Source organism: Magallana gigas, chromosome 5 (genome assembly GCF_963853765.1).
Source record: "Magallana gigas chromosome 5, xbMagGiga1.1, whole genome shotgun sequence".
Taxonomy (NCBI): domain Eukaryota; kingdom Metazoa; phylum Mollusca; class Bivalvia; order Ostreida; family Ostreidae; genus Magallana; species Magallana gigas.
In genome coordinates this window covers 54,094,277-54,106,309 of record NC_088857.1, presented here as the reverse complement: position 1 = coordinate 54,106,309, position 12,033 = coordinate 54,094,277, and the positions used below count along the sequence as shown (strand labels likewise).

At 32.2% G+C, this 12,033-nt stretch overlaps 1 protein-coding gene across 1 annotated transcript; it reads left to right on the top strand.

The window, feature by feature from the left end:
- The first annotated feature begins 6,640 nt into the window (after positions 1–6,640).
- LOC117681718 (uncharacterized) lies at positions 6,641–7,782 on the top strand. The gene is made up of 2 exons (XM_034447435.2): positions 6,641–6,792; positions 7,004–7,782. Exons 1-2 carry the CDS (start codon positions 6,672–6,674, stop codon positions 7,591–7,593), a joined length of 711 nt encoding a protein of 236 aa, XP_034303326.2. The 5' UTR covers positions 6,641–6,671; the 3' UTR covers positions 7,594–7,782.
- Positions 7,783–12,033: the final 4,251 nt, after the last annotated feature.

Below are 12,033 nucleotides of genomic sequence, written 5' to 3'. Positions count from 1 at the left end.
TTCTATAAAAGAAAAGGCATTGAAGTTATAAAAATAACACTATTTGGAGATTTTGACACGTACACGCCAGTTTAAATCAACCTATTAAATGTATTTAAAATATTTAAGGGTTACAAACCGATATTACATTACATATACACTGTTTTTAATTATTATTGAAAAAATTGCATTTTACACGCCTTGTTCACCCATCTTCTTTAAAAATCTTTATCAGTGTAAACAGATGTTGATTTATTGATACTTAATAGAGAAAGATTTAATGTTTTTGAACACACGATATAGTGAAACTATATTTGCCAACTACAATGTATTTTCAGTTGGGCTGTTTAAAACAGGTTGAAAAAATATTACTTCTTATCGTAATTGTCAATTGGACTCACCCCTACAAATATCCCCTTTATAAAACAACCAGCACAAGTGATTTAATGGAGGACGCCATTCCAGATTATTATGACACCCATGTACATGTCAATATTGGCATATTTTAAATATTGACCATTATGCCGTGTAAAATATTGGTTATCTCAAGAGTTGGAAATGTTGAAATTAGAATTAATATTATAGATATAATTGTTGATACAGATATAGTTATCGATAATCTCGATTTTCACTTTCTTATCCATCCTACTATGGGTGTGTTGTCGGCTTTGTTTAACAATGTTTAATGCCGGCAATAATATTTGTAGAACATTGACTGAATAGATGAAAAAGTAAGAGTGTAAATAGTTTAAAGGTGGTGTCACCATAACATTTAGTGAGAATGTTACTTCAGAATAGGAAAAAAATTCCAGTCTTTCTACAAGAACGTTAGGTACAGGGTTTATTCTTTGCTTTCGAAATTATAGCAGTAATTAATATGGTACTTTCATAATTTTTGCTTATTTACTTTAAGACGTTTGGTTATACAAAGCAATTAACTACTTTTAAAATGACCTTAGAACAAAAAATGCACAGTTAAAAGAACATTGGGTGTGATAAAGAGAATACTGATATAGAAATTTTACCACAAAGGTAGACTAATTAAAACTTAAAAATCTGAAACTGAATTTGGCAGGTTGTGGTTATTGGAAGTTCGTCCATTATGATAACAAAAATGCACAGTTAAAAGAACATTGGGTGTGATAAAGAGAATACTGATATAGAAATTTTACCACAAAGGTAGACTAATTAAAACTTAAAAATCTGAAACTGAATTTGGCAGGTTGTAGTTATTGGAAGTTCGTCCATTATGATTATTAAAAAGTGTTAGTTAAAAAAACCCTAAATCCATATTATTGATGTTCTGCACTCTCTGTTAGCAAAATGTGCAGTGCAAAGAGAGACAACTGAATTGGAAATCACGCGAGATGTTAAAAAAGCTGATTTAAGATAACTCCAGTGTTTTTGTCCGTTCTGTTGGATTGTATCTTTTTGGTACATTTAATCTTCCCGATGTTTGCACAATTCCGGACCTTAGTTAATCAAAAGAGGTGTCAGTCGTGGTTATCAATGCATCAGTATTTGCCGTACACGGTATATAAGTCATACAACTAGCCCTCTTCCAATCTCACCTCTTTAGATAAAATCATATCTTTCCTATCCTTGGGTGTAATAGTTAAAAAGTGTTACAAAAGCTTACAAATCATGATTTCCCCTATCATTTAAGAAAGATTTCGGTACCCATTAAACATAAAAAGCGCTGTAGAAGGACAAATGGGACGGATAAGATTCGGACGATTTAGACCAAATGTTAAGAGTTAAAGAAACTTTGAACCCCCCCCCCCCCCTTTCAGAACACTGGAATGTTGGAGATTTGGAGATTTCCTGGAAATATTGTATTTATGTAACTTTACAAACAGTGATATTTTTGTTGTTTTATAAAGTTTATACTAATGTATGTGAATTCCTATTTGTAATAAAATATAATTGGATTTATATTTGTTTTTGATTTTGTTTATTATATCCGATGAGCTTTACATTTCCTAAATGTCTAAACTTGAGGACGAAGTCATGGATTCATTCACAATTTCAATTCTTCTCCAATATTTATACCTTTTAATTTCTTTTTGTTTAGCTGATTTGGTTTTAATAACCATTTCATGATTTTATTACACTTTTTACATGTAATTATTTGCTTTACAACATCGTAAAAAAGCAAAATAAGTTTGTTAACTGTTATCAATGGAAACATTTTTCAAACACGCCGAATAATATACTTTTAGTCAAAAGTTTTTTATTTGACTGAAATCCTGGAATTATCATCTTTAAAAAAGCGCTGACGTTCTTGAAGAGGGTGACAATTTAAAACTCTTTTCATACACCTTAAGTATCGGTATATATTATATATGAACCAAACTGTCAAACGATATATTGGGAGAGTGGGATCAGAGAGAGGTACATACTAAAAATAAGATATAAATTTACACAAATTAGGATTCAATTAATTGTTAAACCGCTTTTCTACGGTAGGGTATAGGGTATCGTAAAGGAGACCGGACTATCACATTGGCCTATGTGTGGGAGGTGGACTAATGACCCCCCGGGGTGGAGAAGTCTGGGACCTAAGGGGTCATTCGGACCACAAAGAACCATCCTGGGGTCTGGATTGAAAAGGAAGGTTTGGTTCAGATGTTTATTTTGTTCCCAAATGGAATCGATTCCAGGAAAACGGAGGGTTGGTTCCTGATCTATAACTGCGCGCGCGATTCGGTCAGTGTGGTATCAATGGAGATATGAATGGCTTCAATCAATTCGGTATTTAAAATGGAAACAATTTGAGCCATAATTCAACATTTTTATGAAATTTACCTCTCCTGAAACACCAGAAACCGGATATGATGGGGGTCTTGAGAAACACTGATAACACACTTCCCTTTGTTTCTCCTAACACAATGCAAACTCCCGTTTTGAACACCAGGAGAGATATACAAATATACTTTATTAGATTTTAAAATTTAGTGAAAATGAATGGTTAGTGAACGATAGCTGATTGAAAACATTTTAAAAATGAATATTTACAATCTCTTTCTTTTCCCCTATTAAATTGCATTCATTTGAGTGATATTAACGCATAACTTATAAGACCCAATCACCAAATCTGGTGCGTATAAATGCATTCAATCTTCCTTCAATATTTCTCGAAGAACATGACTAACTTATACATATACTGATTAATATTTCATCGATATAATATTTTTCAACAGTTAAATGAATCTAAATATCTAACTTTTTTGTATACCAAAAGCAAATTTATCAAATTACAGAATGGGAAATAGAATTGTGTTATGAGAATTTAAAGCGTTGTGTACTACTTTTGTCAGCATAATTCGGCTCTTCCAGTGGCTCTTTCGTTAATTGCGTGTTACTCGTTGAATAAGGCAGAGATTTTAAAAATTAGCCATAACTGCGGAAAGTGAATAAATTTTAAAAACCTAAAATAAAAGCAATGAACAATTATTATTTGAAAGATGGGTCTCATAAATGCAACGGTGTGTGCAAACAAATTTTCATAAGGCGCTATTATTCAATTTGTATCCACGCGCTGTTGCAGTTATGAGACAATAATATTTTATTTTCATTATCTAAAGCATTTTTGGAAATACATGTAATTTTCTTACGGCAAATCCAGCATTTTTTATATACATAAATGGCTTATTAGAACAAATTATCATAAAGGACTAAATAACACGGTTTTTTTTTCTTCCAAATATTCATGTACTCTTCTCAGTTAAGGTAATTATCCATACGTCACAAAACAACGTCTGACGTAATTCACGCGTTATTACGTCTTATCCGTGCCCGATCTAATTGAGACCTAACGTTAAAAGGCGTATTTCAAAACAAAGAAATCAAGCTGACATAGAAATTGATTCAAAACAAATATATCAAAAATCCTGGCCACTGCAATCAATTAGGCCCACCGGGGTATTAATCAGCGAAATAACATGACTGGGTTGTGTCGATTGTGTACTCGTTTTGAAAATATAAGACCGCTTACTTTTGTGCTGCATAAACATCAATCCATTATAAGGTTGAATTTGATCAAATTCTTTTAACATTAATCCCTGAAAGTCCATAAACATCCAAAATGAAATCCTGATCGAGATCTATATTTCAGTGCATAAGGGAGATAAAAACACAAGGGGAAATAATTTGACCTATATCATCTTTATCCTATTCGCTTAGCAACGAGCATAGATTTGTTTTCCACAAAAAAATGTTTTTAGAATTAAAAACCATGCGCTGAAGAGAAGTTATTTCATTATAAGAACAGTCTTTAAAACCAGTAAAAAAAAGTTTGAATAGAGGTTTTGTCTTGAAGGCATATATCAGGTAGTTAGCATTATCCACGCATGCATCCGCAATTTCTAAATACCGATCTCGATCCATAATACAAACCAATATCCAAAGAAACCATCTTTTGCGATTTAAATGATACAGATTAATCTACAGTTTGTTTAAATCATATTTTCTATTTAACAATAATAAAAACATATTTGTTTAGAGTTATGAAATAATTAACCTATGCACAGTTTTATTTTTACGGATCTTTTTTCAAAATATATATTTTAATGATTTTACCAAAAATATGCCAATTGTGATCCTGTAAAGGCCGGTCCCTTGGGTAATTTTATTTCCAATTGATTAATGGCGTTAAGATGTAAATAATATCAAAATTTTAGAGAATTCTGTAGGTAAATAAAATCATAAGAGCTTATATTCTCTTTGAAAATTTATTCATTTTATCTAATTTGTATGCAGATTTATCTATTTTTTGATAAATAAGCAAGTGTAACATAAAAATTTTTGTTTTTAAATAATAATTCCTTTATTTTACATAGGATATAAGTCAAAAAAAGATTTTGTAAAAGTCAAATTTCAGGCTTAGGCTTATATTCTTTGTGTATGAGAAAAGCGCCATTTCCGCAATCGGTTCTATTTTTAGCAACGGCCCTAGCTTTTATAATACCGATGGACCAGCCAACAGGGTAAAATTTGACAAGAACATATCCTCAGATACACGTTTGAAAAATATAAAAAATTCTGTACGCATTTTATTTATCTAGTGGGGTATGGACCATTACCTTAAGTAAAGACGTGTTTCATATAATTATGTTTCTTTTATTCAAATATCGAGAAAAAATATTTTATAACATATGGGAAGTAAAAAGTTTTTTTTTTTTACATGTTCCATGAAATATTAATACAACCGCACCAATCAGCTTTGGTGTCATTGATTCTAAAGCATATTGGAACAGTTACCTGTCGTATCTTTATTACCAGTGTCTGAGCTGTCACCAATATGACAATACTACTCTCACATTGTAACTAAGGTCATTACGTCACTGACCGAGACACCATGTCCTTGTTACCTATAAATACACTGACCTAACTATCTTAACGTCATTAAACATAAATAGATGTACATGTATATATAAGAACTGAGTTATTGGGTTACCACTGACGGAAATGCATCTTTATTTTTATTCAATCAAAACCAGGCCACTGATATATGAAGGTACATATTAAAATATATCTGTAAATAAACAACAAACAGGCAAGTATCACAAGTTCATTATAAAAGTATATTGTAAAGGTTCGAGGAAGAGAAAACCTCCTTATAACTTCTATATCAGTTTTAAATTGAGTTTTTCTACATTATATATTTATCTACTTGATCAGCTTATTTAAAGTTCACTGTATTTCTTGTACAAAGACTTTTTTGTTAGCAAAATACGGACATTCCAAAATATTATGAAAATTATCACCAATGCTACTGTATATAAAACCACATATTGTATATTTTCTTCATTTTTAACCGGGTTTTTCTAACGGAAAAATCCGGTTATTAAAATGGTGAAAATGGCGGGCGGGCAGGCGGCTGCCAAAAGGGTACCCTTATTGCACAGATAACTCCTCCTACAGTTTTTAAGATAGGAAGTTGTTCTTTTGCAGATCAATTGTACATATATCAGAGGTGTGCATATTGCTAGGATTTTGGTTTTTGATAATTTATATTTTAAAAAAACCCAGCTTTTGAACTTAGTCAATTTTTTGCCAAATATTTCATATAGGGAACTACATTTCACTGGATACGGTAGGTAGTGTTTATCAATTCAGGGTTGACATAGATTATGGATACAATTTACATAAAAGAAAACCCGATTTGTTGTCACATTGACAGCTTTTCACTTGTTTGTAAATTTTACGATATTTCATATGGCTGTTTCAGTTGAAAATTGATGGTTGAAGGTGCTTTATTTTGTAAATTATATCTCAAGGTAAAATCTTAACTCATCTCGATATCAATAATTTTGTTGATATGATGATCACTGAGCGTGTGTTGAACGTTTAAACAATTATTTTTTACGCAAATTTAATAATCAATGCGCAGTGAACTTTGTCTCAATTTGTTTTATGATTAATTTATCAAAAAACTTCAAAGCACTGCCAAAAGGTACACATTACTATAGTAAAACTTCCTTCGTTGCAGTTTTTGCTCACAAGACGAACACTATCTTAAGATAGGGAATTCCTCCTTAACTGTCAACAGTTGACGTCACAACGGCTACCGTGCATGCACGTTTCAGGCAATAAACCTGTATTGATATGAAAGAGTCGTTCTATTTACGTATAAGGATTTGAACCAGTAGAAATGACCATGCATTTGATTTCTGAAATGATTACGTCACATGAATTGTGTATTTATACATGGAGTTCGACTAGGATTCTTCACACCACTACACTACCTGTCCACTATGAAGTGTTTTCTCCTAGCTGCTGCTCTAATCATCGCCATTGCTGCCACTGAAGGTATGTTAATATTCATGCTTAAATGAGGCAAAGTCTCTAATAAAGTTGTGCTATGTTTGCAAAGTATTGGTTTTGGTGGTGTACTCATTGACTGTTTGAAAGTTCTATTTCTGAAAAAATGTAAAGAGCAAGGTATCGTATGAGACTATGAACCGTTTTGACAATAATCTTTCATAAATATTCTGTAATGATTCGTCATTTGACCATTTAGGTAGGCGATACGGCGAGAAAAGAATTCCGATAAAGAAAGAAATTGTGTACGGACCTAACCTGGGCGGTGAAATCATAGGTAAAAAGAAGTCAGGATTTTTGGACGGATTTCATAACAGGGGATTCATTGGTGGATCAAAGAAAGGACTAAAAAAGCCATTTATCAAGACAGACAATGTATATCCGGGAGGAAAAGGACTGCTTTCAGAAAAGACGGTAATGTGTCCTCCAAGACACTGCCTACAGACACAATATTTCATCCCACAAGAATGCAGAAGACCACAGTTCTTCACATACAATGGAATCCAATGTCCAGACTGTGTCATCGACATCTGTGTAGGAGGTGGACCATTGACCCCCGGGGGTGGAGGAGTCTGGGGCGATGACCTCGGATCAAGAGGACCTTTCGGACCTAGAGGAAGATTTGGCTCAGACATTCCTTTAGTTCCTGGTGGAATCGATTCTCAAATTAACGGAGGACTGTTCACAGATCAACAGTTCGGCGGGCGATTTGGACAGGGTGGTTTCATTGGAGGTCTTGGTGACATAGATCAGTTCGGTATTCAAAATGGCGGACGATTTGGACCCTAATTAACTGATGGTAGAACTTTCACCCCTCTCGGAACAGCACAATGTTGGATAATTCATTGTCTGACTTTTCTGTACTCCTAGGAGGGCGGTCTCATTTGCCAAAATTTTACTGTGATATTTCTGTATGTCTGTTATAAGGATAATACTTATATATGAAATCCTATTTGTAATAAAAAATATTTGAAATAATATTTGTTTTGCATTATGAAATGTAAAAGTTATAACCGTTGAGCTTTACAACCAATCTTGAAGACTAAATTATGGACTCTTTCACAATAAGAATATGGGGGAATAAGATGGCGCAATTGCCCATTTGGTTTAGTCGTAAAATACAATTTAAAATTTAACATTTTTTTCATTTAAATATATTTGAAATGTTATAATATAAGTTTACAAAAGGGTAATTTTTTTAATATATTCACTTTGAAATATTTAAAAAAAAAGATAAGAAAAATAAAATAAATCCTTACGTTTTGGTGGTATCGAACCCACAACCTAAAAACCCAAGTTCTATTTTACCTAATGTCTGGTGCTCTTTTTTTATCTTTTATTTTGTCTGGTGCTCTAACCACTGAGCCATTTCATACACAACAAAGTGCGTTGTTTAAATGGTATATGAGACATTGGCTACGGATTTACGGACTTTGGTTATTTCACCAAAACGTTCAATTGTTAGGCTACAAAATGACATTTTAAAACTATAGTGTGTCATCTCTCCACATTTTTTGTTGATGGAAATCTGTTTAAATTCCATCAAACCGCATTTAGACTATGCCAAACATATGGAGCTCCGACCCATTCTATAAAAGAAACGGCATTGAAGTTATAAAAATAACACTATTTGGAGATTTTGACACGTACACGCCAGTTTAAATCAACCTATTAAATGTAATTAAAATATTTAAGGGTTACAAACCGATGTTACATTAAATATACACTGTTTTTAATTATTATTGAAAAAATTGCATTTTACACGCCTTAAGCTTGTTCACCCATCTTCTTTAAAAATCTTAATCAGTGTAAACAGATGTTGATTTATTGATACTTAATAGAGAAAGATTTAATGTTTTTGATCACACGATATAGTGAAACTATATTTGCCAACTACAATGTATTTTCAGTTGGGCTGTTTAAAACAGGTTGAAAAAATATTATTTATTATCGTAATTGTCAATTGGACCCATACCTACAAATATCCCCTTTATAAAACAACCAGCACAAGTGTTTTAATGGAGGACGCCATTCCAGATTATTATGACACCCATGTACATGTCAATATTGGCATATTTTAAATATTGACCATTATGCCGTGTAAAATATTGGTTATCTCAAGAGTTGGAAATGTTGAAATTAGAATTAATGTTATAGATATAATTGTTGATACAGATATAGTTATCGATAATCTCGATTTTCACTTTCTTATCCATCCTACTATTGGTGTGTTGTCGGCTTTGTTTAACAATGTTCAATGCCGGCAATACTATTTGTAGAACATTGACTGAATAGATGAAAAAGTAAGAGTGTAAATAGTTTAAAGGTGGTGTCACCATAACAGTTAGTGAGAATGTTACTTCAGAATAGGAAAAAAATTCCAGTCTTTCTACAAGAACGTTAGGTACAGGGTTTATTCTTTGCTTTCGAAATTATAGCAGTAATTAATATGGTACTTTCATAATTTTTGTTTATTTACTTTAAGACGTTTGGTTTTACAAAGCAATTAACTACTTTTAAAATGACCTTAGAACAAAAAATGCACAGTTAAAAGAACATTGGGTGTGATAAACAAAATACTGATATAGAAATTTTACCACAAAGGTAGACTAATTAAAACTTAAAAATCTGAAACTGAATTTGGCAGGTTGTGGTTATTGGAAGTTCGTCCATTATTAAAAAGTGTTAGTTAAAAAACCCCTAAATCCATATTATTGATGTTCTGCACTCTCTGTTAGCAAAATGTGCAGTGCAAAGAGAGACAACTGAATTGGAAATCACGCGAGATGTTAAAAAAGCTGATTTAAGATAACTCCAGTGTTTTTGTCCGTTCTTTTTGGTACATTTAATCTTCCCGATGTTTGCACAATTCCGGACCTTAGTTAATCAAAAGAGGTGTCAGTCGTGGTTATCAATGCATCAGTATTTGCCGTACACGGTATATAAGTCATACAACTAGCCCTCTTCCAATCTCACCTCTTTAGATAAAATCATATCTTTTCTATCCTTGGGTGTAATAGTTAAAAAGTGTTACAAAAGCTTACAAATCATGATTTCCCCTATCATTTAAGAAAGATTTCGGTACCCATTAAACATAAAAAGCGCTGTAGAAAGACAAATGGGACGATTAAGATTCGGACGATTTAGACCAAATGTTAAGAGTTAAAGAAACTTTGACCCCCCCCCCCCCTTCAGAACGCTGGAATGTTGGAGATTTGGAGATTTCCTGGAAATATTGTATTTATGTAACTTTACAAACAGTGATATTTTTGTTGTTTTATAAAGTTTATACTAATGTAAGTGAATTCCTATTTGTAATAAAATATGATTGGATTAATATTTGTTTTTGATTTTGTTTATTATATCCTAAATTTATTTCCTAAATGTCTAAACTTGAGGACGAATTCATGGATTCATTCACAATTTCAATTCTTCTCCAATATTTATACCTTTTAATTTCTTTTTGTTTAGCTGATTTGGTTTTAATAACCATTTCATGATTTTATTACACTTTTTACATGTAATTATATGCTTTACAACATCGTAAAAAAGCAAAATAAGTTTGTTAATTGTTATAAATGGAAACATTTTTCAAATACGCCGAATAATATACTTTTAGTCAAAAGTTTTTTATTTGACTGAAATCCTGGAATTATCATCTTTAAAAAAGCGCTGACGTTCTTGAAGAGGGTGACATTTTAAAACTCTTTTCATACACCTTAAGTATCGGTATATATTATATATGAACCAAACTGTCAAACGATATATTGGGAGAGTGGGATCAGAAAGAGGTACATACTAAAAATAAGATATAAATTTACACAAATTAGGATTCAATTAATTGTTAAACCGCTTTTCTACGGTAGGGTATAGGGTATCGAAAAGGAGACCGGACTGTGACATTAACCTATGTATGGGAGGGGGACCATTGACCCCCGGGGTGGAGAAGTCTGGGACCTAAGGGGTCATTCGGACTACAAAGAACCATCCTGGGGTCTGGATTGAAAAGGAAGGTTTGGTTCAGATGTTTATTTTGTTCCCAAACGGAATCGATTCCAGGAAAACGGAGGGTTGGTTCCTGATCTATAACTGCGCGCGCGATTCGGTCAGTGTGGTATCAATGGAGATATGAGTGGCTTCAATCAATTCGGTATTTAAAATGGAAACAATTTGAGCCATAATTCAACATGTTTATGAAATTTACCTCTCCTGAAACACCAGACACCGGATATGATGGGGGTCTTGAGAAACACTGATAACACACTTCCCTTTGTTTCTCCTAACACAATGCAAACTCCCTCTTTGAACACCAGGAGAGATATACAAATATACTTTAATAGATTTTAAACTTTAGTGAAAATGAATGGTTAGTGAACGATAGCTGATTGAAAACATTTTAAAAATGAATATTTACAATCTCTTTCTTTTCCCCTATTAAATTGCATTCATTTGAGTGATATTAACGCATAACTTATAAGACCCAATCACCAAATCTGGTGCGTATAAATGCATTCAATCTTCCTTCAATATTTCTCGAAGAACATGACTAACTTATACATATACCGATTCGATATAATATTTTTCAACAGTTAAATGAATCTAAATATCTAACTTTTTTGTATACCAAAAGCAAATTCATCAAATTACAGAATGGGAAATAGAATTGTGTTATGAGAATTTAAAGCGTTGTGCACTACTTTTGTCGGCATAATTGGGTTCTTCCAGTGGCTCTTTCGTTAATTGCGTATTACTCGTTGAATAAGGCAGAGAATTTTAAAAATTAGTCATAACTGCGGAAAGTGAATAAATTTTTAAAACCTTAAATAAAAGCAATGAACAATTATTATTTGAAAGATGGGTCTCATAAATGCAACGGTGTGTGCAAACAAATTTTCATAAGGCGCTATTATTCAATTTGTATCCACGCGCTGTTGCAGTTATGAGACAATAACATTTTTTTTTCATTATCTAAAGCATTTTTGGAAATACATGTAATTTTCTTACGGCAAATCCAGCATTTTTTATATACATTAATGGCTTATTAGAACAAATTATCATAAAGGACTAAATAACACGTTTTTTTCTAAATATTCATGTACTCTTCTCAGTTAAGTAAATCGTGTTTCATATAATTATGTTTCTTTTATTCAAATATCGAGAAAAAATATTTTATAACATATGGGAAGTAAAAGGTTGTTTTTTTTTTTACATGTTCCATGAAATATTAAT

What these genes read in the sequence shown, in the direction of transcription:
- LOC117681718 (XM_034447435.2), top strand. Translation starts at nt 6,672, where the DNA reads ATGAATTGTGTATTTATACATGGAGTTCGACTAGGATTCTTCACACCA. An exon ending in CGCCATTGCTGCCACTGAAG is followed by an intron (nt 6,793 to 7,003) that starts GTATGTTAATAT and finishes TTGACCATTTAG; the next exon opens with GTAGGCGATACGGCGAGAAA.